The 18,803-nt window shown below is 35.7% G+C and overlaps 1 protein-coding gene across 36 annotated transcripts in view; it reads left to right on the forward strand.

Moving 5' to 3' along the window:
- CCDC7 (coiled-coil domain containing 7) overlaps positions 1–18,803 on the forward strand; it is a 293,096-nt gene that overhangs the window by 53,884 nt on the left and 220,409 nt on the right. For 35 of the 36 annotated variants that reach the window (XR_007475369.1, XR_007475372.1, XR_007475373.1 and 32 more), the window contains 3 exons: positions 1,034–1,109; positions 10,513–10,543; positions 11,709–11,798. Coding sequence is in view for 27 of the 36 variants with exons in the window: in XM_049705547.1 (XP_049561504.1) it covers positions 1,034–1,109; positions 10,513–10,543; positions 11,709–11,798 (197 nt within the window). In the remaining 9 variants the exon portion in view is untranslated. The remainder of the gene's footprint in view (positions 1–1,033; positions 1,110–10,512; positions 10,544–11,708; positions 11,799–18,803) is intronic. The other variant, XM_049705527.1, reaches the window with a different exon arrangement.

The raw sequence follows: 18,803 nt of genomic DNA on the forward strand, positions 1-18,803 counted from the left end.
CCAGAGGCACTCTGCTCAGGAAAGGGCCTTAACTAGAACAGTTCAATAAGACATGGGTTCTCTGATCTCTTTTCTTCTGTTTTAAAGTTATTCATAATGAGAACTTGAGGAAGAAGCAGTTGGACCCAAGCTGTTGCATTTGGCAATGGAAGTGTAATGTTCCCATCTATACATTCTATGTTACTGAGTTGTAATTCCTAAACTAGTAGAATCGTAGAGATGAGCCTGTTTTAGGGGCCTGCATAACAAATTGCCATAGACTGAGTGCATTAAACGACAGAAATTTATTTCTCACAGTTCTGGAGGCTGAGAAGTTCAAATCAGGGTTCTAGCATAGTCACATTCTGGTGAGAGCCTTCTTCCTGTATTGCAGATGGCTGTCTTCTTGCTGTGTCCTCAAATAATGGAGAGAGAGCAGGGAGAGAGCAAGCGAGCTCTCTTGTGTCTTATGTGGCTCCATTCTCATGATGGGGGTCTCAAAGACCCCCATCTCTAAATATCATCATATTGGAGATTAGGGTTTTAACATACGAATTAGGGGGAACACAAATATTCCGTCCATAGCAGGGCCTTTTCTCCCTCCTGCGAACTGTAATTTCAAATTGTGACAAGAATAATAATGTTCTTTGTAACCCTTTACTGTATACAAGGCATAATTTAAAATTATGTCCTATACTATTATCAGATTAATTTTAAAATATTGTTTATTGTGCCATATTACTTTCTATGCAAGCATTTTTAATTACTCTCTCTTGCCTGTAAGCAATTCTGAATTTGATTCTTTCTTCTAAAGCTGACTTCTCCCAGTATACTCTTTGACTATTTAGGGAGTACTGACCCTCCCAAAGCAAGGCCTCTGGTTTACTTGGTTTCTTGATATACTTGATTTATTTGGTCCCCTTTATATATGTTGCACATTTCTGTTGCCTCCTCTTTATCTAGTTCTCACATACAGCAGTGAGTTGTATCAGCATACAGGTATAACTTCTGCCATTTATAATACCTTTAAATGTTTGTTTTTTTTTTTAAACAGTAGAAACTTCTACAATGACTAATCGATTGAATACCATGTTGAAAATATTTGAAAATCAGGCAAATAAATTAAAGAGGTAAGCTTTTAAAATACCTCCTTTTCATCATTATAAATAAAGTGCATATTTATTTCAGATAAATTGGAAACATAGAAAAGAAAATGAAACCACTAATAAAAAATTTAGTGTTGTTAATTTTTATGATATATATAATTTTAAAAGTTAAAATTATAATCATAAAGAATGTGAAATTGTATAACCACAACAGAAAATAGTATGTTAGTTCCTCAAAAAATATGATCCATTTTTTGGATCATGGAATGGAAATCCAGCAATTCCATTCCTGGGAATATACCCCCCAAAACTGAAATCAGGGTCTTGAAGAGATATTTGTACAGCCATGTTGACTGTAGCATTATTCATAGTAGCAAAGGGTAGAAGCAGCCCAAGTGTCCAATGATGGATGAATGGATAAAGAAAATGTGTTATATACATACAATGGAATAGTATTCAGTCTTAAAAAGGAAAGAAATTCTGACATATGGTACAACATGGATGCATCTTGAGGATATTAATGCTGATTAATTATAAGCCAGTCATAAAAAGACAAAATTGTATGATTTCACTTATATGAGGCATTTAGAGTGGTCAAATTCATAGAGACAGAAAGTAGAATGGTAGTTGCCAGGGTCTGGGAAGAATCAGGAATGTGGAGTTATTTTTAATGTGTATAGAGTTTCCATTTTACAAGATGAAAAGAGTTCTGGAGATTGATTGTACAACAATATGAATATAATTATCACTACTGAACTGAACACTTAAAAACGGTTAATATGGTAAATTTTATGTGTATTTTACAGTTTTAAAACAGTAAAAAATATGATAATCATACAAAATGTAGTTTGCATATAGATGTTTCACTTATAGTTCTTTGTAAACTCATACAATTCTTTTTAAAATAAATGTTTTAAATTAAAGTAAAACATATTCAGACAAGCTCACATCACAGCATTTTCAAATAACTTCTTTAGATTAGCATTGAAAAATTGAGAAAGTTTACATGATCAGATTTTTTAATTATCAAGTCCAAGGATCAAGATTTAATAGAAGAATATAACATAAAATGTAAAGAAAAGGATATCCTGGGCAGCTGTTGAAAATGGAACTAAAGAACTTAACGGCTTACATTAATTGGTGGTCAGGTACTTGGTATGTAATCAAGTTAGGCCTTATTTTACTTTTTCCCTCTTCTATCTCATTAGAGTCCTCCCTATCAGAAGGGTAGGGTAAAAACTTCCACAAATTTGTCAGATGAAAGCTTTTAGCATGTTCTAGGGGCATTCTTAAAGTAGGAGGCTGATTTCCAAGAATATTCTTTCTATTGGAACAGGGTATTAAAGCAGTCATATGTATTACTATTATTTATTCTAGCTCCTCATATTAGACTATGGGTACTAGTTATAACTGGTTTTAAAATTCCTGGGCGTAAAAGAAAGCAGTGGGAAGGATTAGCTGAATGGATTACTATAAAGGTGAGGATTCTCAACTTGAATTGTCTTATACACAGAATAAGCTTTGTATAATTGTCTGGTCAGAATATGCTCAGTACATTGCTTGCTTGTCGAGAAGCATCTTGAAAGTCATTGTGGATGACCTACAGTTCTTACAGGTGGCTATATTAGTTTCACAATTGTTATATTGAAAAGCATGTCGTGTAGAATAAAATCACAAAGGAACTTTTTTCAGACTCCTTATATTCATTTATATTTGCTTACTGGGGCTAGTTTTCCCTCTGCTCCTAGAAAAGACTAGGGCAGTACCATGAGTGTTCTGATCACTCTTAGGTAATTAATTTAAATATAATTATAAGCACTGTCCTGAATTGGAAATTAAAATCCCCTGTCAGATATTAGTCAATATTTTCATTTTCATTCAAAGTTAGGATTCTCTCCCCTTTCCCTAGAGCCTACCGGGGGATGTGGTTGGCTTTTCTCTTTTCTTACGTCCTTTCTCACTAACTATTTGTATTTTCTATTCTCCATGTTTTTGGGAAGAAAGGTAAGGTATAAAAGAAAGGTCTTATTTGACTGTCACTGCCTTCCTTCTGCATAAATTCAAATAACATAAACCAGTTTTCTGAGTATTCTCCTTAAGGTGCCTCTCTCTAATAATGGCCATCATATCCACCTCTCCCTTAAGTATTTGAGTAGGTCTCAAGGCACCAGACAGCTCTCTGTAAAGAATATTTAGAAGTACTCTTTCTAAATCTTCTTTCCTGACCCTTTTATATTATCCATGTGGGTGAAAGGTTTTAGCACTCTCCCTTCCTTGGCTGCCTACTGTTTTCTTCAGTGGTAATGGTCACCTGCCTCATTTCTTCCTCTTTTTTTTTTTTTAATAAATTTATTTATTTATTTTTGGCTGCATTGGGTCTTTGTTGCTGTGCGCGGGCTTTCTCTAATTGCAGCGAGCGGGGGCTACTCTTCTTTGCAGTGCACAGGCTTCTCATTGCGGTGGCTTCTCTTGTTGTGGAGCACGGGCTCTAGGCACGTGGGTTTCAGTAGTTGTGGCACGTGGGCTCAGCAGTTGTGGCTCGTGGGCTCTAGAGCGCAGGCTCAGTAGTTGTGGTGCACGGGGTTAGTTGCTCTGTGGCATGTGGGATCTTCCCGGACCAGGGCTCAAACCCGTGTTTGAGCATTGGCAAGCGGATTCTTAACCACTGCACCACCAGGGAAGTCCCTCTTTTTTTTCTTTCTTCTTAGTTTTTTTTTTTTTTTTTTGCATTTTTTTCCACATCTTTATTGGAATATAATATTCCTCATGATACAAGCAGTGGGCTTAGAGTCTTAGTTGATGCCTCCATTTAACAGCCTGTTACAGTTATATCCTTTAACAGGCTGTGGCAAAAGTCTTAGTGCAGTTTTAAGAATTAATAATTTGGAGACTATAATGATACAACTGTTCAAAAGACACCATTTCGAAATTTGATTATGTACATTTCTTTTGTACTTATTTAAAAATTTTTGAATAATAAATTTTTTTTGGTTAAATTCTGTTTGGGTCAGCATTTTCCATATTCAGTCAGAGAGACTGAAAAAAATTAATTTATTTAAAATTCACAAAACTAAATGTGTTAAAGAATGGAAATAATTAAACTTTCAAATGTTTATTTTTGGGGTAAGTTTGTAGCATTTATACTTCTGAAGTCATTGAAGCTTAAAACTACACTAACATTTTAAGAGTATCTTGTGTTTATTGAACTTCTGTCATGTGGCTGAGTGCTTGGGACAAAATCCCAACTCAAATTGGTCTGAGCAAAAGATGAATTTTATTAAGAAGACAACAGCAATATGGCTCAATTTCAGAAACAAGTATAAACCAGAACTTGAACACTATCAAGACACTTTTTCTCCCTCTGTACAAGAGCTTCATTTTCTCCTATTGCAGATCTCTTTCTTCCTTCTATTTTCTTTTTTAACTTTTTGCCTATGGGTGGGAGGCCCTGATTGCTGACAATTCCTAAATCTAATCTTTCAGTTTTAGTTACTCTGAGGGATAATATTTGAATTTCCCAAGTCTAAAAGTCCTTGGTGAGAAAATTGTCAGTGCAGCCAGAGGCAGGTGCCTATTTCTGGACCAGTCAGCTCTAATCGAAGGCTTATGGTCATGTAAGCTTTCTTAGGAATTATACTAATTCAGAGGGGTGGGGTCAGGGGGTTCCCAGAAAAAGGAGTGGGGTCTACCTATGAGGTGCTTAGTGGTAAGCAGATGTGGTGGGATGAAAACCATAATATAGGATAACATTTAGAAAAAAGGATTGTATTTCGTTATTATGGATGAATTATACAGTAACAAGTTAGGGCAATCATGCTAGTCCTTGGGGAAAGCTGATATACCTTTTTTTCAGGATCTGGTCAATGCATTGTCTAGCCGTTTGGTCTGTGGATAGTGGGAAATGGACAAGTAATCATAGACTCAGAGGACCTTGAAAAGTTCTTTCTTCAATTATGGGCCATATTGGGATTACAAGTAGAGATTGGATTGCAGGGTATTTTTTCCAAGGCATAGTACCTCTTTGGTGAAGAGAGTGTTTAGATCTGGTGACTAATCTTGGGAATGAAGTTGTCAACATCGGTGACAATATTACCCATCACCAGAATCATGTGTAGTCCTGAGGGGACAGCAGGCCTATTAAGAAATCTATCATGATGTGTTTTCTAAAGAGGCGGAAGAGTCAGAAGGAAGGATAATAAGCTGTCTTGCCTTTCAAACTGTCTTTAGCCCAGGTACATGTATCACAGGTAGGTATGTTATGTCAAAGGTGGAATTATCATAATTCCAAGGTGGCAAATTCAAAGTCTTGAATGAATTTCAATGACCAGTTAGGGCACTGGCAAGGCAAAAGGCATCCATTTGGTTAGAAGATAATGACAGAGTCTTCACTCCATGCAAAAAATTAAATTTAATGTTTATTACAGACATAAATGTCAGAAAACAGAATCATAAATATAGGGAAGGCATTTGACTATTGAAATTAAAAGTATCTTCAGAAATGAATCAAAGTTAAAAGATAAGCAGTGGATGGGAGAAAATATGTGTGCATATAGAAGAAAAGAGTGATAATAAGAATATATAATTCCACAAAAAGGCAAACAACCTTCAAATAATAGGCAAAGTACATATATATATATATATATATATATATATAGATATTTAAGGAAGAGACAAAAAATGGCCAATAAACATTTTAGGAGATGCTCAATCTGATATGTAATCAGGGAAATAGAAAGCAAAGCAGCAACAATACATTTTTTCCCCCATCAGTTTAACAAAAAGTAGAAGTTTTCTAATATCAAGTCTTGACAGAGATGTAGTGTAATAAATACTCTTAAATTGCTAGTACCATAGAAATTGCCCACTTTCAAGAACAATTTAGCATAGTTTATTTAACAATAGCAACAAAACGGTTGCCTTATTCTTTTAATCTACCCTAGAGAAAGGACTATTCTCAAGGAGGCATATGTAAAAAGAAATTTATCATATCACTGTGATAATAGCAAAAATCTAGAAAGAATTACATTTTTTGTTAGTAGGAGTATGGCTCAATCATCTGTGGTAAAAGGATTGTAAGGGAATTCTATGAGCAACTGTATGACCACAAATTAGACAACTTACATGACATGGACAAATTTCTAGAAAGACAGACTATACTGATTCAAGAACTGGAAAATCTGAGTATAACTGAAACAAGTAAAAAGATTCAATTACTAATTAAAATATTTCCCAACAAGAAATTCTCAGATGGCTTCACTGATGAATTCTATCAGATATTTAAAGAAGAATTAATATCACTGTTTTACAAACTCTTTCAAAAAGTAGAAGAGGAGTTAATACTTCTCAACTCATGCTATGAGTCTAGTATTACTCTGATACCAAAGTCAGACCACAGTGTCACAAGAAAACTGCAGACCAATATATTATGAATATGAACACAAAAATACTCAACAAAATGCTAGCAAATCGAATCCAATAACATATAAAAAAGGTTATATACCACAAGCAGGTGGGGTTTATCCCAGGAATGCAAAGTTGGTTCAAAATGCAAATATTGTGCTTCTCTGGTGGCACAGTGGTTAAGAATCAGCCTGCCAACACAGGAGACACGGGTTCGAGCCCTGGTCTGGGAAGATCCCACATGCCGTGGAGCAGCTAAGCCCACGCACCACAACTACTGAGCCTGTGCTCTAGAGCCCATGAGCCACAACTACTGAAGCCCGCGCGCCTGCACTCTGCAACAAGAGAAGCCACTGCAGTGAGAAGCCTGTGCACCACAATGAAGAGTAGCCCCCACTCACTGCAACTAGAGAAGGTCCGCACGCAGCAACGAAGACCCAGCGCAGCCAAAAATAAATAAATTTATAAAAAAATAAATAAAATGCAGATATCAATAAATGTAATACATGATATTGATTGAATAAAGGAGAAAAAATCACGTGATTAGCTTACTAGACAAAGTAAAAGCATTTGACAAAATCGAATAGCCTTTTATGATAAAAAATACTCCACAAACTAGGCATAGAAGGGAACTTTCTTAATCTGATAAAGACTATCTACAAATACCTATAACTAACATCATAATATATTCTCTCTAATATATTAAAGAAAAAACTTAATGGTGAAAAAACTTAATATATTCTCTCTAAGATCAGGGACAAAATAGGACATTCTTACCACTTCTGTCGACCATTGTAGTAGAGGTTCTATCTAGGGCATTTAGAGAAGAAAAGGAAATGAAAACTACCTCTTTTTGCAGATGTCATGACCTTATCTATTGACAATTCTAAGGGATCTATTAGAACTATTAGAAGTAAATTAATTTAACAAGGTTGCAATATACAAGATTCATAAATAAAAATCAATTATATTTTAATACACTAGTTGTTATGGGTTGAATTGTGCCCCCCCCCCACCAAATACATGTTGAAGCTCTAACTTCTAGTACCTCAGAATGAACTTAATTGGCTATAGGGTCATTGTAGATGTAATTAGTTAAGATGAGGTCATAGTGGAGGGGGATGGGCCCTTAATCCAATATGACTGGTATCCTTATAATAATATTGTAGAAGGCAAATACACACAGAGGGAAGACAGTCATGGAGGCAGAGATTGGAGTTATGCTGGGAGTACTAGAAGTTGGAAGAGGCAAAGAAGGATTCTCCCCTAGAGGTTTCAGAGGGAGCATGGCTGTACCAACGCCTTAGTTTTAGATTTATAGTCTCCAGAACTGTGAGCGAATAAATTCTTGTTGTTTTAAGTCACCAGTCACGCAGATTGTGACACTTTGTCATAGCATAGGAAAGTAATACACTAGCAAGGAACATTCCAAAAATGAAATAAAACAATTCCATTTACAAAAGCACCAAAGAGAATGAGAATAAATTTAACAAAAGAAGTGCTAGACTTGTGCACCGAAAACTACAAAACACTGAAAGTACTTTAAAGAATACTCAAACAGGTAGGCATCCCATTTTCATGGACTGTTAGACTTAACTAATCTTAAAACGGCAATATTTCCCAAATTGATCTACAGATTTAATGCAATCTCTATCAAAATCCCAACTTTGTTTTTGCATGAATTGGCAAGTTGCTTTTAAAATTCATGTGGAAATACAAGGAACCCAGAATAGTCAAAGAAATCTTAAGAAGAACAATGTTGGAGGACTCATACTTTAGTGATTTTAAAACTAAATACACCTGTAGTAATTAAGACAATGTCGTACTGGCATGAGGATAGACCTATGTAGATCAATGGAATAGAATGAATGGAAATGATGTCCAGAAATAAACCATTACATTTATTTATAGTTAACTGATTATCAACATGGAGGCCAGGATAATTCAGTGAGGAAAGAATAGTTTTTTTAATAACTGTGCTTGGAGAACTGGATATCCATATGCAAAAGAATTAAGTTGGATCCTTTCTTTGTGCCATGCACTAAAATTAACTCAAAATTACCAAAGACCTAAATTTAAGAGCTAAAACTATAAACCTCTTAAAGAAACACAGGAGTAAATATTTTTGACTTAGAGTTAGTCAATGGTTTCTTTCTTTTTAAAATTTTTTTGGCCATACTGCATTGCACATGGGATCTTAGTTCCCCAACTAGGGATGGAACCCAGGACCCCTGCATTGGAAGCGCAGACTCTTAACCACTGGACCACCAGGAAAGTCCCAGTCAATGGTTTCTTAAATAAGATATCAAAAGCACAACCAACAACAGAAAAAAAAAATAGATAAACTCAACATAAAAATTAAAAACTTGTGCTGCAGGTTCTTAATACAATTAAGAATGTGAGAAGACAACTCATAGAATGTGAAAACTATTCATAAATCATGTATCTGATATGGGACTTGCACCCAGAATATACATAAGAACTCTTACACCTCAGTAATAAAAAGGATAAATAACCATGTTTAACAATGGGCAAATAATCCGAATAGACGTTTTGCCACACAAGATATACAGATGGTCAATAAGCACATGAAAAGATACTCAACATCATTAGTCATTAGGGAATCAAAACTACAATGATATACCACTTCACAACCACTAGGATGGCTATAATAAAAATGACAGACAATAACAATTGTTGGAAAGGATGTAGAGAAATTGGTACCCTCATACATTGCTGGTACATCATGTAAGTGGTACATCTGCTATGGAACACAGTTTGTCAGTTGCTCAAAATGTTAAATATTTAGTTAACATATGACCCAGAAATTCTTTTCCTATGTTTATACCTAAGAGAAATGAAAACATAGGTCCACACAAAAACTTGTACATGTATGTTCATAGTAGCATTATTCATAATAGCCCAAAAGTGGAAACAACCCAAATGTCCATAAACTGATGAATGAATAAATAAAATGAGCATATTCATACAATGTAATATTATTTGGCAATAAAAAGGAACAAAGTACTGATACATGATACAAACACTATGCTAGTTGTGAGAAAACAGTCTCAAAAGACCACATACTGTGCAATTCTGTTTGTATGAAATATTCAGAATAGGCAAATCTGTGGAGACAGAAAATAGACTGATGGCTGCCAGGGCTTAGGCAGTTCTGGGAGAAATGGAGAGTGAGTGCTAATGGCTACAGCATTTCTTTCCGGGGTAATTAAAATGTGCTAAAATTAGATAGGGGTAATAGTTACTCAACTTAGTGAATATATTAAAAGCCATTGAATTGTATATTTTAAATGAATGAATTTTATTATATGTTAATCATATCTTAAGCTTTAAAAAATTCTGATTATAATGAATAAAAACTCAGTCAAAAAAATATAGTTTATCCATACTATGGAACAGTTGTCAGCAAACTGCAGTCCATGAGTCAAATCTAGCCTGCAGCTTATTTTTGTAAATAAAGTTTTGTTAGAACGTAGCCATACCCATTCATTTACCCATCATCTGTAGCTGCTTTTGCAGAGTTGGGTAGTAGTGACAGAGATCACCTGGCCTGTAAAGTCTAAAATAGTTACTATCTGACTCTTTACAGAAGAAGTTTGCCAAACCCTGCTATGGAATAAGAAGTTGTATTTAAAGGGAGTGAGAGAAATCTATGTTTACCGATATAAATACATCTCAGAAATTGTGTTAAGTGGAAAAGTTGAGAACATCATATACAATATCATTTATGTGAAAAAGAAAACAAAACAGACATCCAGCCCACTAACAAAAAGTATAGAATTGAAAGGGTACGTGAAGTGTTACATAAATCCATGGAACAAGTTCTGGGAAGAGACACAGCAAGCTAACAGTATCTCTAGGAAAAGCATTGAATTTTTGGAATGCTAGTCAAAGTTTACTCTAACCTTATTTATATTAAGGTTTTTACAAAGAAAATATATAAGCATATTACATAAAAATATAAATTTAAAATTATAATACATTATATTTTTGGTTTGTTTTTCAGAGCTATGAGTGAGCAAGTTTTGTTAGAGGCTGTAAGTATAGTGCTTTCAGTTTGAAATTGCACTTTGTCCTTGATGTTGTTAATACAGTCTAGAAATTGTCAGGATATGTCAAGAGAGTCAGTTTATTCAAGAGATTTTTATGCATATGTGAGCTGGAAAGCTTTGTCTATTCTTTTGATTTTATTAGATTTAATTGTCACTCAGAAACACTTCATTTCTAAAATACTGAACTATAACATCCCACAGTCTTTTTCTTTTTTTAACATCTTTATTGGAGTATAATTGCTTTACAATGGTGTGTTAGTTTCTGCTTTATAACAAAGTGAATCAGCTATATGTATACATATATCCCCATATCCCCTCTCTCTTGCGTCTCCCTCCCACCCTCCCTATCCCACCCCTCTAGGTGGTCACAAAGCACGGAGCTGATTTCCCTCAGCTATGCGGCTGCTTCCCACTAGCTATCTGTTTTACATTTGGTAGTGTATATATGTCCATGCCACTCTCTCGCTTTGTCCCTGCTTACCCTTCCCCCTCCCCGTGTCCTCAAGTCCATTCTCTATGTTTACATCTTTATTCCTGTCCTGCCTCTAGGTTCTTCAGAAGCATTTTTTTCTTTTTTTTTTTAGATACCATATATATGTGTTAGCATACGGTATTTGTTTTTCTCTTTCTGACTTACTTCACTCTGTATGAGACTCTAGGTCCATCCACCTCACTACAAGTAACTCAATTTTGTTTCTTTTTATGGCTGAGTAATATTCCATTCCCACAGTCTTTTTTTTTTTTGCGGTATGCGGGCCTCTCAACGCCCGTGGCCTCTCGCGTTGTGGAGCACAGGCTCCACACGCGCAGGCCCAGCGGCCATGGCCCACGGACCCAGCCGCTCCGCGGCATGCGGGATCCTCCCGGACCGGGGCATGAACCCACCTCCCCTGTATCGGCAGGTGGACTCCCAACCACTGCGCCACCAGGGAAGCCCCTCCCACAGTCTTTTGAAATTCCACTATCACTGATAGTTCCTTTGCCTCTTTCAACACCAATTATAACTTCACTATGCAGATTAATACCAATGGTTCATTATTTTTATGAGTTAATGAAGACTTTCTTACTTTAATAATTAAGTGCCCAAATAACCTCTCTATATTGATATGTTTGCTTTTCATTATTAATGAAGTTATAATATTTCTTTTAGAAAAATACACAGATTCAAAGTGACCTCCAAGTGTTGTCAGAGGAGAAACTGATGCTGGAAAATGAACTACAAAAGTTGAAGAGTACAGAGGTTAGTTAATTTTAGTGTCTGAAAATGGCATACATACCAATATTACTAATTGGTAGCAGCTGTGCTTTAAAAAAATAAGATAATGCTATATTCTAAATTACCATATATTTTAAAAAATTTATTTATTTTATATTTATTTTTGGCTGCATTGGGTCTTTGTTACTGCACGCAGGCTTTCTCTAGTTCCAGCAAGTGGGGACTATTAGTTGTGGTGTGCAGGCTTCTCATTGTGGTGGCTTCTCTTGTTGCAGAGCACGGGCTCTAGGTATGTGGGCTTCAATAGTTGTGGCACGCAGGCTCAGTAGTTGTGGCTTGTAGGCTCTAGAGCGCAGGCTCAGTAGTTGTGGCACACGGGCTTAGTTGCTCTGTGGCATGTGGGATCTTCCCGGACCAGGGCTCGAATCCGTGTCCCCTGCATTGGCAGGCAGATTCTTAACCACTGTGCCACCAGGGAAGTCCTAAATTACCATATTAGCTATCAAAACTGAAAGGATGCTATGAAAAGCAGACATAAAATTGAAACATTCTGAAAGGTATGTCTAAGCCAAATATTTAACTTTATTAAAATATCAATACATTAGGTTTACAAATATATTTTAAATGCATTTTATTGTATTCTTTGCAACTGTGTAATGTGTGTGTCCCAGTTCACTCTTACTACATAGAGTGAATAGAAATACCAAGGATAGAATTTGTTTCCTTTTTTTCCCCTCCTCCTCTGCCATTTTTATATAGCTTATAAATTTCAAACTATACACAATGAAGTCAAATGGTGGATTAGAAGCAAATTTTTAACTATGTAAAAATATAAGATGTATGTTTTGACACAAAATTAACATAGAATGAAGAAAAATACTCTTGAATCTACTAATGTTGGTAACTTGGTATTTCCTCCTTAGTAGAGGAGGAAGCAGAAGTAGTACCAGATTTGCTACTTAATCAGTTAGAGAAGCAGTGATCCTACATAAGTGTCAAATGTAAGACCAGGGCTGTCACATAAGTTGAATTAGGAATAGCTTCATCTAGGTATAGGTCCCAGTGGGAATAAAAATAAAAAAAATTAAAATAAAGCAGTAAATTGTCATAGTAAATGATTGAATAGTCTGGCCAAGTGTAAGGATTCAACACTTAATCATGCACTGTTAGATCCACATTCAAAATCTTTGGAGCTTTGTACATGACTTGAAAATGTTGCAGCAGTTTCTGGTTTTACTTTCTTATACTGTTTCTTTAGATTTTGTATGTGAAAACCTAAAGAAGTATGGAAGTGTGAATGAGAAATGTGGAAGGAGCATTACTGCATATACAGTAGCAATATTATATCCACACAAAGGTGGTGACCAAGAGACCTGAGAGATAGCCTGTTTTCAGAGAAGGGGATGGTAGGAAGAGAATAATGGCTAACAGAATTATGTTAAAGTCAGGATTTCTAATAACAACTATATCAATTTTCTTCCAGAGTGAGCTTTCTTTACTAACTGATATTATCTCTTAATAATTTTATTTTCATAGGCAACCAACTTTAGTAATCAAGAACCATGTCTGCCAGATGTTAATGTGTGTCAGTTAAGGGTTTTATTTTACTTTTTGTAAGCAGGAGAAACTGACACTATTTAAAGCAAGAAATGTATTGGATGGCTAGTAGGGTAACTCAAAGAATTGAGGGAAAATTGAACAACATGTTTGGTGAGAGATAGAACCAGGACAACTCTTAGAGTTAAAATAACAGAAATTCATGGATAGCCACTACTTCCGTCCTTTCAGGGAAATTTTAGAGAGGGAGTTTATGACTGTTTTCTTCCCATCCCTTTGGATACTGGTTCTGGAATTACTAAGCTCTACTACTTCCCTTCTACAATGTCAATTTTTAGATGATTGTATCTTACTGGTCTTGCTTGGGGTCAGATGTCACCAAGACAGTTTGAGATAAGGGAGTTGAAGAACACTTCTAAATCTGGTGCTGTTTCTTAACAGAATGGAAAAAGGATACTGGGCACAAATAGCTGGTGTCCACTGTACTTGGTAATGTTTCCCTAATTAATATCTTAGCCATTTACTTATTTCAGGTGTCAGAAAAGTTTAATGTAAAGGCCAAGTATTTTAGGTTTTGTAGAGCATAGGGTCTATGTTGCAACTACTCAAGTCTGCTGCTGTGATATGAAAATAGCCACAGAAAATACATAACTGAATGACCATGGCTGTGTTACAATAAAATATTATTTACAAAACAGGCAGCAGGGCAGATTTGGCCTATACTTTGCTGACTCCTTATTTTTTCTTTTTTGAATTTTACTTTATTTTTTTAAATACAGCAGGTTCTTATTAGTTATTTTATGCATATTAGTCTATATATGTCAATCCCAATCTCCCAGTTCATCCCACCACCACCACCACCACCCCACCCCCCCGCTTTCCACCCTTGGTGTCCATACGTTTGTTCTCTACATCTGTGTCTCTATTTCTGCCTTGCAAACAGGTTCATCTGTACCATTCTTCTAGATTCCACATACATGCATTAATATACGATATTTGTTTTTCCCTTTTTGACTTACTTCACTCTGTATGACAGTCTCTAGGTCCATCCACCTCACTACAAATGACCCAATTTTGTTCCTTTTTATGGCTGAGTAATATTCCATTGTATATATGTACCATATCTTCTTTATCCATTCATCTGTCAGTGGGCATTTAGGTTGCTTCCATGACCTGGCTATTGTAAATAGTGTTGCAATGAACACTGGGGTGTAAGTGTGTTTTTGAATTATGGTTTTCTCAGGGTATATGCCCAGTAGTGGGATTGCTGGATCATATGGTAATTTTATTTTTAGTTTTTTAAGGAACCTCCATATTGTTCTCCGTAGTGGCTGTATCAGTTTGCATTGCCACCAGCAGTGCAAGAGGGTTCCCTTTTCTCCATACCCTCTCTAGCATTTGTTGTTTGTAGATTTTCTCATGATGCCCATTCTAATTGGTGTGAGGTGATACCTCATTGTAGTTTTGATTTGCATTTCTCTAATAATTAGTGATGTTGAACAGCTTTTCCTGTGCCTCTTGGCCATCTGTCTTAGACATGTCTTCTCCGGAGAAGACATGTCTTCTCTGGAGAAACGTCTATTTAGGTCTTCGGCCCATTCTTGGATTGGGTCGTTTGTTTTTTTAATATTGAGCTGCATGAGCTGCTTGTATATTTTGGACATTAATCCTTTGTTGGTTCATTTGCAAATATTTTCTCCCATTTTGAGGGTTGTCTTCTCGTCTTGTTTATAGTTTCCTTTGCTGTGCAAAAGCTTTTAAGTTTCATTAGGTCCCATTTGTTTATTTTTGTTTTTATTTCCATTACTCTAGGGGGTGGGTCAAAAAAGATCTTGCAGTAATTTATGTCAAAGAGTGTTCTTCCTATGTTTTCCTCTAAGAGTTTTATAGTGTCTGGTCTTATATTTAGGTCTTTAATCCATTTTGAGTTTATTTTTGTGTATGGTGTTAGGGAGGGTTCTAATTTCATTCTTTTACATGTAATGCTCCAGTTTTCCCAGCACCACTTATTGAAGAGACTGTCTTTTCTCCATTGTATATCCTTGCCTCCTTTGTCACAGATAAGTTGACCATAGGTGCATGGGTTTATCTCTGGGCTTTCTATCCTGTGCCATTGATCTGTATTTCTGTTTTTGTGCCAGTGCCATATTGTCTTGATTACTGTAGCTTTGTAGTATAGTCTGAAGTCAAGGAGTCTGATTCCTCTAGCTCCGTTTTTTTCCCTCAAGATTGCTTTGGCTATTCGGGGTCTTTTGTGTCTCCATACAAATTTTAAGATTTTTTGTTCTAGTTTTCGAAAAGATGCCACTGGTAATTTGATAGGAATTGCATTGAATCTGTAGACTGCTTTGGGTAGTATAGTCATTTTCACAAAGTTGATTCTTCCAATCCAAGAACAAGGTATATCTCTCCATCTGTTTATGTCATCTTTGATTTCTTTCATCAGTGTCTTACAGTTTTCTGAGTACAGGTCTTTTACCTCCTTAGGTAAGTTTATTCCTAAGTATTTTAGTATTTTTGTTGCAGTGGTGATGGGATTGTTTCCTTAATTTTTCTTTCTGATCTTTCATTGTTAGTGTATAGGAATGCAAGAGATTTCTGTGCATTAATTTTGTATCCTGCAGCTTTACCAAATTCATTGATTAGCTCTAGTAGCTTTCTGGTGGCATCTTTAGGATTATCTATGTATAGTATCATGTCATCTGCAAACAATGACAGTTTTACTTCTTCTTTTCCAATTTGGATTCCTTTTATTTCTTTATCTTCTCTGATTGCCATGGCTAGGGCTTCCAAAACTATGTTGAATAATAGTGGTGAGAGTGGACATCCTATGGATTTTATTCTTCAATTTGTTAATATGGTGTATCGCACTGATTGATTTGCATATACTGAGGAATCCTTGTATCCCTGGGATAAATCCCCCTGATCATGGTGTATGATCCTTTTAATGTGTTGTTGGATTCTGTTTGCTAGTATTTTGTTGAGGATTTTTGCATCTGTATTCATCAGTAATATTGGTCTGTAATTTTCTTTTCTTGTAGTATCTTTGTCTGGTTTTGATATCAGGGTGATGGTGGCCTCGTAGAATGAGTTTGGGAATGTTCCTTCCTCTTCAATTTTTTGGAAGAGTTTGATAAGGATGGATGTTAGCTCTTCTCTAAAGAGAACTCACCTGTGAAGCCATCTGGTCCTGGACTTTTGTTTGTTGGAAGATTTTTAATCACAATTTCAATTTCATTACTTGTGATTGGTCTGTTCATATTTTCTGTTTCTTCCTGGTTCAGTCTTGGAAGGTTATGCCTTCTAAGAATTTGTCCATTTCTTCCAGGTCTTCCATTTTATTGGCATAGAGTTGTTCATAGTAGTGTCTCATGAAGCTTTGTATTTCTGCGGTGTCCTTCTTTTTTATTCTAATTTTATTGATTTGAGTCCTCTCCCTCTTTTTCTTGATGCGTCTGGCTAAAGGTTTATCAATTTTGTTTATCTTCTCAAAGAACCAGCTTTTAGTTTATTGATGTTTGCTATTGTTTTCTTTGTTTCTGTTTCATTTACTTCTGCTCTGATCTTTATGGTTTCTTTCCTTCTACAGATGTTGGGTTTTGTTTGTTCTTCTTTCTCTAGTTGCTTTAGATGTAAGGTTAGATTGTTTATTTGAGATTTTTCTTGTCTCTTGAGGTAGGATTGTATAGCTGTGAACTTCCCTCTTAAGAACTGCTTTTGCTGTATCCCTTAGGTTTTAGGTCATCGTGTTTTTCTTGTCATTTGTCTCTAGGTACTTTTTGACTTCCTCTTTGATTTCTTCAGTGATCTCTTGGTTATTTAGTAACGTATTGTTTAGCCTCCATGTGTTGGTGTTTTTTACATTTTTTCCCCTGTAATTGATTTCTAATCTCAAAGCGTTGTGGTCGGAAAAGATGCTTGATATGATTTCAATTTTCTTTAATTTACCGAGGCTTGATTTGTGACCAAAGATGTGATCTGTCCTGGAGAGTGTTCCATGTGCATTTGAGAAGAAAGTGTGATCTGTTGTTTTCAGATGGAATGTCCTATAAATATCAATTAAATTTGTCTGGTCTATTGTGTCATTTAAAGCTTGTGTTTCCTTATTCATTTTCTGTCTGGGTGATCTGTCCATTGGTGCAAGTGAGGTGTTAAATTCCCCCACTATTACTATGTTACTGTCAGTTTCCTCTTATATAGCTGTTAGCATTTGCCTTAAGTATTGAGGTGCTCTTATGTTGGGTGCATATATTATATTTATAATTGTTATATCTCCTTCTTGCATTGATCCCTTGATCATTCTGTAGTGTCCTTCCTTGTGTCTTGTAATATTGTTTATTTTAAAGTCTAGTTTTCTGATATGAGTATTGCTACTCCAGCTTTCTTTTGATTTCCAGTTTGATTTCCATTTGCATGGAATATCTTTTTCCATCCCCTCATTTTCAGTCTGTCTTTGCCCCTAGGTCTGAAATGTGTCTCCTGTAGACAGCATATATATGGATCTTGTTTTTGTATTCCATTCAGCAAGCCTGTGTCTTTTGGTTGGAGCATTTAATCCATTCACATTTAAGATAATTATCGACATGTATGTTCCTCTTACCATTTTCTTAATTGTTTTGGGTTTGTTTTTGTACGTCCTTTTCTTCTCTTGTGTTTCCCACTTAGAGAAATTCCTTTAGCATTTGTTGTAGAGCTGGTTTGGTGGTGCTGAATTCTCTTAGCTTTTGCTTGTCTGCAAAGCTTTTGAGTTCTCCATCGAATCTGAATAAGATCCTTGCCGGGTAGAGTAATCTTGGTTCTTCCATTTTATTACTTTAAATATATTGTGCCACTCCGTACTGGCTTGTAGAGTTTATTCTGAGAAATCAGCTGTTAACTGTACGCGAGTTCCCTTCTATGTTATTTGTCGTTTTTCCCTTGTTGCTTTTAATAATTTTTCTTTGTCTTTAATTTTTGCCAATTTGATTACTATGTGTCTCGGTGTGTTTCTCCTTGGATTTATCCTGCCTGGGACTTTCTGCGCTTCCTGGGCTTGGGTGGCTATTTCTTTTCCCATGTTAGGGAAGTTTTCAAATATAATCTCTTCAAATATTTTCTCTGGTCCTTTCTCTCTCTCTTCTCCTTCTGGGACCCCTATAATGTGAATGTTGGTGTGTTTAATGTTGTCACAGAGATCTCTTAGGCTGTCTTCATTTCTTATCATTCTTTTTTCTTTTGTCTGTTTCATGGCAGTGAATTCCACCATTCTGTCTTCTAGGTCACTTATCCATTCTTCTGCCTAAGTTATTTTGCTATTGATGCCTTCTAGTGTGTTTTTCATTTCAGTTATTGTATTGTTCATCTCTGTTCTTCAATTCTTCTGTGTGTTTGTTCTTTATTTCTTCTAGGCCTTTGTTAAACATTTCTTGCATCTTCTCGATCTTTGCCTCCATTCTTTTTCCGAGGTCCTGGATCGTCTTCACTATCATTATT

The sequence above is a fragment of the Orcinus orca genome, chromosome 2 (assembly GCF_937001465.1).
Source record: "Orcinus orca chromosome 2, mOrcOrc1.1, whole genome shotgun sequence".
NCBI classification, from domain to species: domain Eukaryota; kingdom Metazoa; phylum Chordata; class Mammalia; order Artiodactyla; family Delphinidae; genus Orcinus; species Orcinus orca.